The sequence below is a fragment of the Camelina sativa genome, chromosome 18 (genome assembly GCF_030686135.1).
Source record: "Camelina sativa cultivar CO46 ecotype springtype chromosome 18, ASM3068613v1".
NCBI lineage: Eukaryota > Viridiplantae > Streptophyta > Magnoliopsida > Brassicales > Brassicaceae > Camelina > Camelina sativa.
Window position 1 is genome coordinate 17157305 of NC_141897.1, and position 16462 is coordinate 17173766.

A 16462-nucleotide genomic window follows, 5' to 3' on the forward strand; every position below is an offset into this window, starting at 1 on the left:
AATATAATAATCCATTTATATATATAACAAATAGAGAAGTGTAGGAAGACCAAAGACTTCATGGAATCAGGTGAATCGAGAACTAGATTGGTTTGACTGAACATCTAAGTTAGGAAAATAGTTAGCTAACCAGGGCGTCGATATCAGTAAACATTCTCCAATTTCAACTCTTTGATCACTAGACTGATGACTCTAAACCGGCTTGAACCTCAAACCAAAACTAACCACATCACAAAAAAAATAAAGAAGCCTAAGTACAAGATATTGTTTCACATGTCGACTCACCTGGTTAAACAGCTCTATGGGTTTTGTTTGTTTCCGTTTTCTTCCCCAGCGATCAATTACATATCCAGCCTTTTATCACCTGATGCAAAGATGAGTACAAAAATGCTGTGGCGATAACATTTGCTTGGGACAGTGGTACTCAAGATTCTCCTTGCAATTGTTAGGCTTCTTCTTGATGGCTGTTTTTTTTAGAGCTGTAGCGCCAAATCAGGCTGTTGGGAATCGACACGAACACCAGAAGACTGTTTTGCAGGAGAATCAGGCGAATGAACTCCGATGTTCAAATCTGGAGGGAGATTGAGATTCTCTTGTCTTTGCTTTAACTGGACTTGTGGAGTAATGCCTCCTCGCCATGGGGACTGGACATGGAATCTTGTGAAATCAGAAGTTGGAGCAGCCATCTGAGGGAAAACAATTGGTCGGTTGTTCTGAAATGGTTGTTGGGATCCTCCGTTCATCATCCCGTGGACAGGCTGTTGCTGCACCAATGTCTGGAAAGGGAAACCATTCATTTGAGGATGGAACTGTGTCTCTTTGGGGTCTCTCGATGTAAAAGCTTGTTGGTGAAGTTGTTGTTCCCTTGAAGGATTATACAAGGACTCTGCAGATATCTGGCTGCTTTTCTGAATACTATGATTTTCAAATGTTTGTTTACTATTCCCTCCAGCTCCTATAGACATCCATGCTCGTGCTGCTGCTACCGAAGCATTGCTTGAATCTTCACTTCTTGCGGATAGTGGTGATGAGACATTAGGTGGAATATTATTAGCTTTAGGGTGATTATGAGTGGGGCTGTGCTGTGTTCGAGCCTTCTCATTGAAGTTTCTCATAAACTGTGCTTGTTCGCTGTGGCTTTCATGACTCTGTTCTCTCATGGGTTGTTGTGAAGTTGTTGCTGTGCGGCTCATTTGATTTGCAGCATCAGTAGATAGATCAAACATTCTATTGTTCACACTGGGAGAAACTTTGCCATTACTAAATCCACCAGGGAAGATCCCGTTAGTAGTCATCTGATGCTTATAATGTTCAGAATCTGTTGGGGTCATGTCACTTTTAGACCTGTATGATGCCACTGTATCTGATTTTCCAAAGCTTCGGTGTTCCGAAACAAAAGAAGAACCAGAACTGGTTTGTTCTGCTGGTGGCGGTAAATTCAGCTCTACTTGCTGAGAAATCCTATTTTGAGGCTTGACAAAATCTAGACGGGAAGGATTTTGATATTCATGCTGGCTCATAGATTTTAGGTTTCCTACTTGAGTAGCAACAAAAGATGGAATCCCTTCTGACACAGCCCCAATGGATGTTGGAAACGGGAAAGGACGGTTGCCATCTCGAACGGGTCTATTACTCGGTTGTTCCTTTGTAGGTAGAGGAGTCTTAAACAAAGACTCATTCTTCTTTGCAGTAGCATTTGACTTGGGTTTTGAAAACACAGATGCTTCTTTAGGTGGTTCTTTAGGTGTGCAGGTCTCAAATAGAAGTACTGGTGTAGGAAGCGGCTCATATTCTCCAACCCATCCCCGACCAAACTTAAAGTCTGCAGGTAGTGCTTGCTCAATTCGCTGAGAAGCTATTTTCCATGCAACGGGTCCAAGAGTAGCAGCAAAACGTGCAAGGCTCCTACCATATGCATGTTCTGCATGAAGTCCTACCTGATGATACGGGGAAAAGATTTAGTCAAGAAGGTTACTTAATAATAAAAGAGACTGAAAATAGCAGAATGAGACTTTGGACATAATGATTATCACTTACAGCAACAAACTGCTTGATTTCACTCTCAAATGTTGAGAAAATGGTCTCAGATCTATCATCGTCCTGCTGATCCCAATTTCCATAAGTTGCACGGTGGTCTTCCTCAACAACTGACAGCTTCCTCCCACATCTACCTAAGAGACCTTTTCCTGTAAGAGGTGCAGAAAGGGAAAACCCCAAATTTTTGTAAGAAACAATGAAAGATTATATCTTCTTGGTGGGAGAGAGAGGCATTAGAAAATCAAATAACAAGGAACCATACCAGATGATAAGTCTTCTGCTTTCTCTAGACTGTCTGCCAAGGATGTGGTTCCCTCGAAAGGCACATCCATGCAGCTGTGCTTTTCATGTCCGCCAGTTTGAGTTGAAACAGGCTCGTTTTGAGAAGCTCCTCCGCTAGCAAGGTTTGCACCAGAGGAGAAATCAGAACCAACGGGCTGCTCTAGACCATTTCGACTGAAAGGCTGTCTAACTTGCTTTTTCACAGAGCTGCCAGGTTTCACCTTTTCATCTGTTTTCAGCTCTTTTTCAGCACGTTTAATCTTAATCCTTTCCTTCTCGAACTTCCTCTTCCCCATTTCCTGAATAGTCCTTGCCTAGTAGTAATGATTCAATATAAAACGATGCTCAATATCCCGGCAGGCAGGAAGTAAAAACTAATGCAAAAAAAACAAAAAATTGGTGGAAAAATGAAAATGGTATATTACCTGTTTATAGTACACAGTATCTGAGGAATTGTATTGCATCGCATTTGAGCAAATCAATAAGACATCGCCCTGCAGTCAAAATATACAGTTCCAAAACCAGCTTAGCAACGATATAAACTATGAACTATAGACCTAATCCTAGCAAATACACTAGAGCAGGGTTATCACTACAAAGAAGCATTGAAGCAATATCACGTAAAAGCTCTCAATGTAAACTTGAGAAACAAACTTATCACCCACCTCAAGCTCTTCCAATGTAGAATACGATCCATTGGCAAGCTTCTTCCTCACTGTCGAAAAATCCATGGGGTGCTCTATCATATCATGATAATCAGGAAGCTACAAATACAAAAACAAAATATATCAAATACGACAACTTTGAACTCCAATTGCCAAACGGATTGCTCAGAGAGAATACTATTACCTCTTCAGGATCAACCGGTTCTGCATACACACCATAGATGTCTTTCCTACAAGTAAGATAATTTAAACAATGTGACAACAACAGACAACAAGAAAAGAAGAAAAAAAAGGGGATTCCAAGTTGTGTACTTCTGAAGCTTGTCAAGGATCAACTCCAACGGCTTCTTGTCAAGGATAGGTGTTGTTTCTAAAGAGTGATCACACTGAGTCCCTAATCAAAAACACCAAAAGTGATAGAGATGAGACAAGTCATGAACTCATGATAATCAAAGCTCAATACCAAGTTAACATAGAAATGCATCATACCACTGATACCAGAAGCGCTCCTCTTCTTCCTCTCCTGAATAAAAATGCAGACATGTAACCACATATCAGAAACCTCAAAAATGTCTTTTGAATCAAAATCCAATACCAGACAAGCAAAACAAAATGAAAAAGACAGAAGTGATTGACAGAGATAGTGTGACACAAACAACAACAACGCATCTACAATTAAGAGAGAGAAAGAGAAAGATAATGGGTAATGGAGAGAGAAAGGTGGGAAGCGTGATCAGATTCTGTGGGAAGAGAGAGAAGAAGAGGAGTGAGACAGCATCAGTTAGTTTTTTTTTTTTTTTTTTTTTGGGACAGTTGACCCCGACAGCTTAAGTATCTCTCCCCAACATACAACACTCTCATTGCAAGCAACTACCACACACACAGAGAGACAGAGAGTGTGAAACCTATCTCTCAACTCTTGCAATCAAGCTCATCAATTTCTAGGGTTTCCGTACATACCTTATCATCTTCTTCTTCATCATCTTGATCTCTCTCTTCTTCTACCTCTTCCACATCGCAATCCTTCTCTTCTTCTTCTTCTTCTTCTTCTTCTTCTTCTTCTTCTTCTTCCTCATCTTCATCTTCATCCTCGTGACGGTTAATTTTCCTCTTCTTCACTTGCCTCTTCTCACTCGCATCTTCTTCTTCCTCTTCTGGTTCTTCGTCATCATCATCTTCCTCCTCTTCTTCATAATCAGACGCGTGACTCACACGCGCTCTACTCTTCTTAATCGGAGGGTCAGCTCTAGCACGGCTCTGGTTCAGCTTAAGGACTTGCTTCAGCTTCCTCTGCCTCCTCTTCTCCTCTTCAACATCATCCTCTTCCTCTTCGTCGAAGTAATCGTCGAAATCGAAGTTGTACCTCACATTTCGCAGCCTTTGACCTCGCCGGAGCTCATATCCCGATTCACTTGGAGACGAACCACTACGCCGTCGCGCCGCCAGATCCGCCTTCGACGGACGACCTTTCCTCTTCCGTCTCGCGATCTGACTCATCCTTCTTCTCTATTGAACTCAGTGCACACCCAAATCCCCCTTTCTCTCTCTCTCTATACAGCTAAGGTCTCTCTCTCTCTCTCTCCAACTTTCTTTTTTTTTTTCCGGGTAGGAGAGAGAAAGGAAGAAAATGAAGTAACGTTGGGTCAACCGAGCCTAAGTCTGAACCTCAGGTTCGGATAAACCTGATGCGTTCAAAAAAACTGCGTGAAGTAAACGGCGTCAGTAGACGACGTTGGCTACTACCCGTTGCCCGGCTACTAGTTTTTTATTAATTTTATTTTCCACGTCATCAATTTCTTATTTGATGCTTTGGACACGTTTACTAACGCGCTTTAACACTAATAAGCACTTTTTGTTTCCTTTAAAGTGTAGTTATTCATTAATCAGAAGTTTAACTAGTAGAACGAGTAGAGGTCTATGGATTTTTGCGTTATGAACGTACCAAAAATGGATAAACACGTTTTGAATTGAAACATTATTACTATGTTGGAAGTACAACATTTTGAATTTTTCATTATTGTTTCTGACTATCCTCTTTTAATTGCTGTTCCGGAAAAAGTATTTTTTTTTACCACAATACACATATAGAAAAAATATTATTAATCTTAGATTATGATGAGATAAATTAACTAGTGATGGACTTTTTGTGAAATCTTATATTTTTTTAGTGAAAGAAAGGATGAAAATTTAAAGGTTAAGAGAAAAGAAGAAAAAATAAAAAGCTAATTAAGAGGAGAATGTGCAACTTGGGAGTGATTGAGAATTTTGCGAACAAAAATATGACACGGCGCCTATATTTCAAAAGTGTCACCTTTTTTTGTCCCATCCTTTTTGACAAAACGTACACAGCCTAACCACTTATACTAGAAATATATTCTCCAAATATGCATGACAGGTTCATATACAAGCTGCTCAATTGGTAGGAAAATTTGATTAAATTTGAATCTATGATGGAGTTTTGCTCAATCTAATAATACATGATTGTCACTTGAGGTCAATTTGAATTTAAGTATTATGGGCGTAATTGGTATACTTCTTCTCGTTGCAATACGTCAAATACACCATTGCTATTGTGACCAATGGATACAATGGTAAGTTCAAGCGAAAAATTTAAAAAAAAACGATAGGAAAGTACTTGTAAAACAGGAAGGGGCTAGGTAGAAGAAAACTGTCTCCCCTTATTATTGATCAGAAACCGATTACAACTCTTCTATTTATACAAGACTCAATAGCTTCTATTTCAAGTAAACCTAAATACAATTGCCTATTCTAGTACAAGATATCTAGAATAAGGTAATACACAATATACGCAGAATATACAGCCCAATACTCTCCCTCAAGTTGGTGCATGCAAGTCACAAATGCCCAACTTGGACGTTAACCGTTGAAACGAAGCAGTCCCCAATGTCTTGGTAAGTATATCAGCTGAATGTTCTTCTGTACGAATGTGAACCATCGTCAATACACCATCTTGAACAGCATCACGAACAAAATGACAATCCCGTTCGATATGTTTGGTACGTTCATGGAAAACGGGATTATTAGAAATGTGAATGGCGGCTTGGCTATCACAAAAAGGCGTATAGAAGTTGACTGAGGACATCCTAAATCGCCCAAAAGTTGTTTGAGCCACAAAACCTCATTCAAAGCATTACGCATTGACCTATATTCAGCTTCAGCGGAAGATTGCGAGACAGTTTTCTGCTTCTTTGTTTTCCACGATATGGGGGATCCGCCTAAACACATAACATAACCACTGAGAGAACATCGTGTAAGAGGACAAGTCGAGAAGTCTGCATCACAATAAGCTGTAAGAGTCAAATCAGACTTAGAACTCAACAAAATACCCCGACCTGGAGCACTCTTCAAGTATCGAACAACATGTAAGGCTGCATCCTAGTGATCCATACGCGGAGACTTCAAAAATTGAGAAAGAATATGAACAGCATAATCCAACTTCGGTCGTGTAGTAAGTAGATAGATGAGTCGGCCAACTAAACGCTGATAAGCCTCAGGATTAGGCATGAAAGCACTCTTACTTAAACCCAACTTGTGATTCTGTTCCATCGGTGTACTGGTCGGTCGGGTGCGATCAAAGAAGACCAGTTTCACCAATGATGTCTAGAGCATATTTTCTCTGAGAAAGATACATACCCTCAGAACTTCGGGCAATTTCAATACCAAGGAAGTATTTGGACCCAAATATTTCATGTGACAACATTTGCCCAAGTAATCCTTAAAACTTTGTAACATGCGTGTATTATTCCCACAAATAAGCAAATCATCAACGTATACTAGAACCCGGAGTTCAACATCAGCACGCGAGTAAGTAAACAGAGAATAGTCGGCATAAGAGTGAACAAAACTAAACTGTGTCAATGTCGAGGTAAGCTTATCAAACCAACAACGAGAAGCTTGCTTAAGCCCATATAACGATTTCTTGAGTCAACACACCTTGTTGGGATTAGAATGACGGAAACCAACAGGTAATTTCATGTAAACCTCTTCTTCTAGGTCACCATGGAGAAAAGCATTATGCACATCCATTTGGTGAGCTTCCCAATTCTTTGCAGCAATAATACGCAATAGACCACACACAGTGGATATTTTAACGACAAGGGCAAAAGTTTCATTATAGTCCTCCCCCTCAATCTGACGATTACCACAAGCAACTAAGCGTGCTTTGTACCTTTCAATAGAGCCATCTGCATGAAATTTGATTTTATAAACCCATTTGTTGTCAATAGCCACTTTGTCTGGTGGAAGGTCGGTGACATCCCAAAAATCAAGTTCTTCAAGAGCATCAACCTTTGTTCCCATGGCGTTAGTCTATTGTGGGTCTTGAATAGCTTGTTTGTAAGAAGTCGGCTCAATAGCCTCAACAAGCGCAGCTAAAAACACTTGATGAGCAGGAAAGAAATTATCATCAGAAATATAATTTGTGAGAGGGTACGGTGTTTTACCTTGGACCGGTGTCGAGGAAGCCATATCGGAGTCGGATGGAGCGTGATGGGAGTCTTCTAAACAACGAGCATTGTAAGTAACATAACCATGTAACCGAATAGAGGGATACTTCATACGTTTACCTACGTCTAACTCTTCTGGTGGTTCCGCTGATGTGTGTAAATCGACAATTGGAGACTCCTCTTCCTTCACGATCACAGGAGAAGATGGTTCCGTGTCAACATTTTCTTCCACAACTGACGGTGTTGTATTTTCACTGGCAACCAACGGTGTTATATTTTCACCGGCAACCGACGGTGTTGTATTTTCTACGGGAGGATCAGATGGAGAGTCATCATCAGGACTTCCCCTTAATATAGAGGTGGATTCCGGTGTAAGAACCCAATCATCATCTACACGAGTTGGACCAGTTAACGTGTCTTCTTCAAGCAACATATGATTGGTGGCATACGGGAAAACATCCTCGTGAAAAACAACATCCCGAGAAACTAAAAATTCATTATCTTCAAGGTCATACACCTTCCAACCCTTCTTTCCAAAAGGATAACCCACAAAAATACATGAACGACTTCTAGGACCAAATTTATCTTTGTCACGCATTTTCCTATGTGTAGAACAAGCGGAACCAAAAACTTTCAACTCATCACAAGACGGTTTCTTGTTGAATAACAACTCGTATGGTGTTTTCCCATGAAGAACTTTGGTGGGAGTTCGGTTGATGAGGTAGGCTGCCGTTAAAATCGCTTCTCCCCAAAAAATGATTGGTAAACTTGCTTGAAAAAGCAAAGACCAGGCAACGTTTAAAATGTGACGGTGTTTCCTTTCCACACGTCCATTTTGCTGTGGAGTATCAACACAAGAAGTTTGATGTATAATCCAATTCTCTAGAAAATAATTAGAGAGACACATAAACTCGGTACCATTGTTGCTACGGACCATACGAACATCTTTACCAAACTATTTCTTCGTGTAGACACAAAAATTCTGCAAAACTTTCCGAACTTCGGACTTTTCAAGTAAGAGGTATGTCCACATTGCTCTAGAAAAATTATCCACAATTGTCAAAATAGACCGCTCCACAGCAAGCAGGAATGCGATAAGGACCCCAAACATCAACATGTATTAGTGAAAAACAATCCATTGCTTTATTGCTACTATCATAAAATATTTCTCTTGTCTGCTTAGCCTTAAAACACACATCACAAGGAGTGGAGCTAGCTGAGTTTTTAGAATCAGAAAACATAGGTAAACTAGAAATAATTAGAGAAGACGGATGTCCAAGTCTTCGATGCCACAAAGTCGAATCACGCTGCAACTCAACCTTGTTAACCCGCACAACATCCTTGTCTTTAAGATAGTAAACCCCATCACGCTCTTCACCTCTTCCAATCAGCATCCTCAAAAAACGGTCCTGCAAAACACAAAAACTATCGGTGAACATCGCAACACATTTGCTTTGTTTAAGTAGCTTAGAAACGGATATAAGTGTGCAATCAAGGGTTGGAACATATAACACATTTTCAAGTGTTATATCATCTGAAACGTGAATCACACCCATGCTACTCGACATTGTTGTACTTCCATCGGCGAATCCGATCTTACACGGTGACATGGACCCAACGTTTGTTAACAACGCAAGATTTCCCGTCATATGGTGTAAGGCCCCTGTATCAAGAATGATATCCTCATTAATCTTACCAGAGAGTTTATCAGACATGTTGAACCGTTTCTCCTTCGCCAATTGTTCTAGTGCTTTCCATTGTTCAGGGGTGAGAGACGGATACGCGGATGCATGAGGACTGGTGGCGTGAGTAACCGTCGCATAACCACGACCACGACCTGCTGCTTGGAAGCTCGAACTTCGACCTCCACGTCCTAAACCACAACCTTCGCCTCTTCCGGACCGTTCGTTCCACCATTCTGGGTATCCAATTAACTCCCAACAGTAGTCCTTCTCATGACCTGATCGCCCACAATGTGAGCAAAAGCTCCGTTCTCTGTTCCTGTTATTGATTTGGTTGAATTTTGCAGAAACAGATCTTGTTGCATAAATAGATGCCTCACTTGTTTCATGACCATTAAACGCAACAGGAGACTCAGCTTGCGGAACGGACCTTGTCGTGAAACCGACAGCTTCATGTTGTTGTTCTCTTCTCTTGCTCGCTGAAAGTCTATGTTCTTCTCTTATCACTTTGGCATAAGCTTGTGCCAAGTCTGGCATCAGCTCTGCATCAATGATTTGGCAAATCACGTTTCTAAATTGAGACTCATTAAGTCCCATGACAAACTGATGAACTTTCTCATCTTCTCTCTCTTTTGCAATTTGTGTAGCTGCTCTGCAGGTACAAAGGGGAATCGGACGATAACCTTGCAGTTCATCCCACAATACAACGAGGAGTATGTAATAATCAATTACGGATTGACCTTCTTGACTACAAGATGCCAACTGACATACTATTTAATGTATATGAACCTTGTTACCAACAGAGAATCGCTCCTTTAAATTCTCCAACAACTCTGCTGCATCAGAGACAAACGAGACCGTGGAACGCACTCAGGGTGTGATCGAAGTTCTCAACCATCCGACAACCATCGAGTTGACACTCGTCCACGACTCCATCTCTGACCCTGTTGTCGTTGGTTTTATGATGGATCCATCCAGAAAACCAGTCTTTCTTTTGGCTTTAAGGGCGTTGAGCATCTCCGTTGCCCACTCTGCATAATTCTCTTCTGTCAACTGAACAGACGAAATCATCTACCCAAGGTTATCTCTGGAGGTCAAGGTGTAGGGGGAAACCTCCTTTGAATCGGAACCCTTTGCTACGATCGCTTTCTTGTCTTCACTCGACATGGTGTTTTAGATCTTAATTAAAAACCTTATTAAGACGAAGAAGAAAATTATAAAACGTAAAGATGAATAAGAAAGCTATAAGAATAAAAAATATCAGGCTTTTTGCTCTAATACCATGTAAAACATGAAGGGGCTAGGTAGAAGAAAAATCTCTTTCTTTCCTATTGATCAGAAACCGATTACAACTCTTCTATTTATACAAGATTCAATAGCTTCTACCTCAAATAAACTTAAATACAATTGCCTATTCTAGCACAAGATATCTAGAATAAGATAATACACATATATACGGCCGAATAGTACTATTGTCAATTTATGTATTACCAACTTTATATCTTTTCAACTTGTTTGATATCGTTTTCCCAACTTTCAAAACTTTCTACTGTATTTTTATTGGATCCAATGTTATATCATGAAAAGATTATTTAAAAGTTTTAGATTCTTAGCAGAGTGTTTGTTATTTGTCATTGTGGTCACATTTCAAATATAATGTTTGTGACTCGACCATGCATGTCATCATATGTTTTAAGACAAAACTTACTTGTGAACGCGCCACATATAATACGCGAGAGAGATTCAAAACTCTCTACAAATATGGTTTGAAGTAATTTTTCTCTAATATGGACACTCTTAAAAAAAAAAATAATGACTATACTTTCGCAATGAATTAAAATTATTCTCAAATAATTAAAATGCGAAAAATTGAGTCAACAAATAAATAAATATGGTTGACTTTGCCATATTTGATTAGTATATTACTACTATCTATATATACATTTTTGGAGACATTTAACAAATAAATCCTAGAGTTGGAACTTATTTACAATCATGCCATTAATATTATTTTTTTTTAATTTATAATTTACTATTTCTTAAATTATGATAGGGTTTCCCATTTTTATAAACAATTATTCTCCCATAATTGCAACTTTCCAAAAAAATCGGAACTACTATTATTTACATTAAATACTAATTTGATAATTAATCATATAAATATAACATTTCCTAAACTTAAAATAATTCTCCCTAATCAAAGTAATAATGCGTAATTTTTAACATATTCCTTAATAAAACTAATTACACAAATTTTTCACCCTAATTAGTTGCTAACTGGATTATTATTACCTTGGAGAAGAAAACACCCTATGAATATATCTTACACCTAAACGAGAATTATCATCACTAAATACATAACACACAACTTATTGAAAACATAAAATACACCTTTGGCTTAAGGATGAAACGTGACTTTGCATACTATTTGGTTTTCTCTATATTTATATTGTTGTTATAATTGTCATATTTTCTGATTTTCAATACTAACATTTTAACGTAGTGATGAGAGAATGGCATGACAAGCATTGCAGCGGTTGACATGTGGGTGGGCGAACAATTTGACTACGATTAAATTTCAACACGTGTTTGGGACAAACAATGTGGCCACTATACTCAGGTTGTGTGGAGAAACACGGAGAAGTAGGGATGTGCAAAAGTGAGATGTAAGAATGGTCAAACCTTCATCACTTGCAACTACGATCCTCCCGGTAACTGGGTTGGCGAGTGGCCTTACTAAAAAAATTCCATTTAAATGCTTACAAATCATATATGTATTGTTCAGTTATACAAATCATCTGTCGAGGAACTAATAAACATTGGAACTAATAAAGATTGTGGAAATCATAATAATTCTTTTTATTATAATTTTTATTTTTGATTGCCTATGATTCTTGGAATCATCAGTTCCAAAAACAAGTTTTAATTCAGTTACTCCTATGAGATTGAATAAAATAAATGGAAGTCAAAGGATAAGAAGATTTTTTTCCGTGTATAGTTTTCTAATTGTTGTAGCCATTTTTTATTTAGTTTATTTAAGAAATATGAAAGTAATATAATTAGTAGATATGAAGTTTCGACTTTTTGTAATTCTATAACTTAGAAATCGACTATTTTTAATATTTTTTTATTCAAAGAGTGTAGGTTCAAAAAAATCTTTTAACAAATCTTTCTAATCAAATTTTGATAAAATTATCTCATTTTGTTTTAACTAATAACAATAATGGAGGTGCATAGGATTTGGGTTATAACCAATGATAAAAGTGAATATATATTAAAACAAATAAATGCAACTTAATTTTTAAATATTTTAATTTTTGTTATTATGCATGATCTCTATTATAAAGGAAAAATTAGAACATCATTTGAGATGCTCTCACACGTAATAATAAAAGAAACCATTTTTGTTTAACTTGAATTATATCTGAACCGTCCAAATTACATCAACATCGAGAGAATCAGACGATTTAGAAGAAGAAGAAGAAGATAACACTAACGGGTCCCACAATCATCAGAACATTATTATGCGTTACTCTCCTGAGTTCTGCTGACCTTTCAACAACACTTTATTTATTACTTCATTATCAACAAAAACTGATATGAACGAACACATTGTTTGTTTTGACTTAAACTCTTTGTATTAGTATGTAGTTATGTATATTACAATGAGATTAAATAAATGTGTTAGAATCATATAATGCATGTCTAAGTCTAATAAGTTTCACTTATAATCTCAAACCAAAACAATATTTTGATTGGAAGATAATGTTCGTTAACGCTAATGTGAGCATTTGGATTTTCACAAATTATTTAACCTCAACTTTTAACCGCACCAATTTCTTTGATTGCCATTTTATAGCCGGTAATTAGTAAGCTTAACCACTAAAGTAAATATATTTGATGAATTTGTTTTTACTGGGCTGGCTTTGAAAATTACTAAATTAGGTTGGTAAGCTTTAATTTGACAAGAACAAAACAAACAAACAAACAAAAAAGCCAACGAAGGAAATGCCCAAGACCCTAAAACAGAATTATACAACATTGACTTACATATTATTATAGTTTAGGCAAACGATATACATGTATATTTGTTTTTGTGATGATGTTTTGTTACTATTTATATCATTCAGGTATTCTATTTAGTTGACTTATTTTACAATTGGTTGAATTATTTTTAGTTATATTAACTAATGTTTTCTTATCGAAAATGCACCCAAAAAAAGGGGTGTCTTCTTCTTGCTTTTTTAGCTTAAGCATCCTATAAAAAAACGTAGCAAGAAATATGATATTAATGGCGTGATTGGTGGCAACAATCAAAAGATTTATAATTTTTATTACGTTGGTTGCGTTGCGTGTACCAAATTAATCATGAATCAACATTCAACAATCAAAAGAAAAGTATTCAATATTAGAACCGAGTCAGCGGAGTTTTAAACTAACCGGTATGAATGAGATGTTCGACGTCGACAATCCCACGTTATACGGTGAATCGATTTTCCCAAGGTACCACCTCTTATCCAAGATTCTCATTTGTTTATAATATATATTGATCCGTTCATAAATATTTGATTCGTTGACGTACTAATTATTAGCAAAATTAATCACTGTTAGTTACTGAAATTACAGGTAGGCAGGCCGTAGTTGTTTGCATACTAGTTGTGTGTACGTATATGCATAGACGTAATAATTGGTAGAGTAGACGTATTTTGGTTGCAAAGATTACTAGTAATTGGTACGTGGTTTTGTTAATCAATAAAATTATTTTATTTTATACTATATATGGCACAAACGTGCAGTGATCTACAATATATTAGGAGTTTCGTTTAGGTCAAAGTGTCCTAATCTGTTTTACCGTACTAAAACCGTTTAAATTAGCCTTTTGATGTTATTTATATATAACCCGAATATAAGTAAATCAAATCAATCCCAAAAGGACAAATAAAATTTGTAGTTATTTGCAAATCTTCTTAAAGAGTATTTATATGTTTCGGCATTATGCATGGACTAAATAATATACCGACATCAAACTAAAATCCAAACCTTAGATGGTGACCTTGTGTATTCAAGATCTGCTGGTTGATAAATTTGATAAAGCTAATACTAGTAGTATTTATTTAGCTAAATTTGATACTACTATAGAGTAGTACTCGCCTAGTGAGGACACACAAAAAATTAAATAGTACTCGAAAGCATAACTAGCTCTAAATAGTAAAATCCTCTAGCTAACTGAATATTTTGGTTTCGGAATTTTACAAAAATGATTTGATGTGTGTAAACTTGTGGAAAATACAATATTTACAAAATCGTTCACAAACACATATTTAACAGTCGTTCTCTACAAAACTAAAACAAAGATACATATATTTAACAAGTCATATGTACGAAAATATTTTGAGAGGAAATAGTAAAATAACATATATATGTAAATTGCAATATATTGACTTCTCTTAATCAGCTAATCTCCTGTTCTCCTATTATGTAGTAATTTGTTTTCTTTCGTTACGTATGGGGGATTTATATATCTTATCGATATGAACGATGTCTGTTTTGTTGTTGTTTTTAGGAAAAAAGATGCCTAGCTAGATAATGTATTCGAGAATGCATGGTCATATTTCCAAAATATACTATTTTATAATCAATTATACGAAGTATATATATTACATGACCACATGCATCAACTACATGACCATATGCATCAACTACATGACGTTACGCGGTAAATACCATAAACATATAATCCAGTATATTAGTTGACTGACTCTGGTGAAGACCCACATTGACTCTGGCGTTGATCAACACTGACAAAAAGAATACATTTTAAATTTAGAAAATAAGATGCAAAAGATTGAGTATATGATTCTTTACTCTAAAATTTGCATGGTAAATGTTATACAAATTTTAGATACTCTTTACTTTAAAATTTACATACTCAAAATAACATATAAACAACAACAACGACATTCACAATATTTACTTTTAATATATAAAAGATAAAGATACAAAAAATTCATTTTAGCAAAACAATATATTTGATTTAAGGGTATGTTTGCAAAAGGGTATAGAATAAGAGTATTTTTGCAAATGCCTTTATATTATATCTTGAAAATATTTATCAGTGATTTTTATTTAAATATTAGTTTAGCTTTAAAATTGAAAATTAACTAAGTATAAGAATATTAATTTACTTTTTATAATTTTTTTTAAGGTTTGGATTCTCTATTTTACATTTAGGATATAGTTTTGAGAAGTTAGGATTTAGTATTTGGAATTTAAAGCTTAGAATTTAGTTATTTTATATAAAAAAAATGAGTATTTTTTTAAAATGGACAACATAAAATGGTATTTTTGAAAAATGACATAGGGAAAGAAGTATTTTTGAAAATCCTTAAAGAATGAATACATTAAAAATATATAAAAAATAATTAGATATTAAATATAATATTTTTTAATTAATAAAAACTATAAATGATTAAATATAGTAATTTCTTAGTTTTATTTTAAATTTTAGATTTTTTTTTTGTCAATGTCGGAGTTAACATTGGTCTTTACTGAAATTAATTAATTAGTATACCAGATTGTATGTCTATGATGTTGAACAAATGATATCATATAGTTCATAAATGTGGTCATGTAATATATATACTAAACGTATGTGTAATCATGTATTAACGTATAGCTAGCCATCTTTTTTTTATTGTTTTTATTCATGTGAATGCAATGAATTAGTTTCTTTGTTTACGGTTTTTCTGGCAATTTCTGGAACTTAGCGTGGTGCGGGGATTAGCCCAGTTGACACGGTGACAAACTGACAATGACCACTACAACCATTAAAGAGACTTCATTTAAATCTTTTTTTTTGTTGGTTAAAGACTTCATTTAATTCATTACTAGTATAATTCTTTAGCTTTTGTTGTTTTAAAGTGTTGTATCTATTTAAGCATAAGCATTTATGTAGTATCTTACTTTAGACTATAGCGCCTTTAATTGATATGACATTATTCTTTTCAATAATTATCAGTTTTCACATTTTTTATTTATCCATCGTACAATCTTGTAAAATCACCATGCAGCATAATACATCTTCTGCAGATTCAAAACTGTATTCGATATTTTAATTAAAGTAAATTTGCATCTGTCTTTTCAACTTTAAAATCAGTTGTAAATTGACTTAAAAATACTACGCCAGATTTCCAAAATTATTTCTCAACAATTCAACGCATAAGCAAAGACATGTATACAAATTATACGATGTGAACACGCGTTAAAAATGACTTTCTGAAAAATCAGTTTATGAAGTGACTGACGAATCATTTTTACTTCCTTTATTGAA

General features: G+C 35.9%; 2 protein-coding genes across 3 annotated transcripts; both read right to left on the minus strand.

Moving 5' to 3' along the window:
• Positions 1-143: 143 nt before the first annotated feature.
• On the minus strand, positions 144-4973 carry LOC104761525 (uncharacterized). Of its 2 annotated transcripts, none has more exons than XM_087499276.1 (9): positions 3945-4973; positions 3474-3507; positions 3297-3378; positions 3169-3214; positions 2985-3083; positions 2745-2813; positions 2300-2633; positions 2038-2186; positions 144-1933 (listed from the first exon to the last, which is right to left on the minus strand). In XM_087499276.1, the coding sequence occupies exons 1-9, from the start codon at positions 4479-4481 to the stop codon at positions 1856-1858; spliced, it is 1428 nt and encodes a 475-aa protein (XP_087355402.1). In that variant the 5' UTR covers positions 4482-4973; the 3' UTR covers positions 144-1855. The 2 variants fall into 2 exon arrangements, with proteins under 2 accessions (XP_087355402.1, XP_010482925.2); XM_010484623.3 differs by having other exon boundaries at positions 144-1937.
• Positions 4974-7313: 2340 nt separating this feature from the next.
• LOC104763464 (uncharacterized) lies at positions 7314-10299 on the minus strand. Its single transcript, XM_087497865.1, has 4 exons — positions 10246-10299; positions 10028-10185; positions 8521-9880; positions 7314-8288 (listed from the first exon to the last, which is right to left on the minus strand). Exons 1-4 carry the CDS (start codon positions 10297-10299, stop codon positions 7314-7316), a joined length of 2547 nt encoding a protein of 848 aa, XP_087353991.1.
• Between the last annotated feature and the right edge of the window lie 6163 nt (positions 10300-16462).

What these genes read in the sequence shown, in the direction of transcription:
- LOC104761525 (XM_010484623.3), bottom strand. Translation starts at nt 4,481, where the DNA reads ATGAGTCAGATCGCGAGACGGAAGAGGAAAGGTCGTCCGTCGAAGGCG. An exon ending in GAGCGCTTCTGGTATCAGTG is followed by an intron (nt 3,379 to 3,473) that starts GTATGATGCATT and finishes GTTTTTGATTAG; the next exon opens with GGACTCAGTGTGATCACTCT. An exon ending in ATACTGTGTACTATAAACAG is followed by an intron (nt 2,634 to 2,744) that starts GTAATATACCAT and finishes CATTACTACTAG; the next exon opens with GCAAGGACTATTCAGGAAAT.
- LOC104763464 (XM_087497865.1), bottom strand. Translation starts at nt 10,299, where the DNA reads ATGTCGAGTGAAGACAAGAAAGCGATCGTAGCAAAGGGTTCCGATTCA. An exon ending in AACTCGATGGTTGTCGGATG is followed by an intron (nt 9,881 to 10,027) that starts GTTGAGAACTTC and finishes GGCATCTTGTAG; the next exon opens with TCAAGAAGGTCAATCCGTAA. An exon ending in TTCCTGCTTGCTGTGGAGCG is followed by an intron (nt 8,289 to 8,520) that starts GTCTATTTTGAC and finishes GATACTCCACAG; the next exon opens with CAAAATGGACGTGTGGAAAG.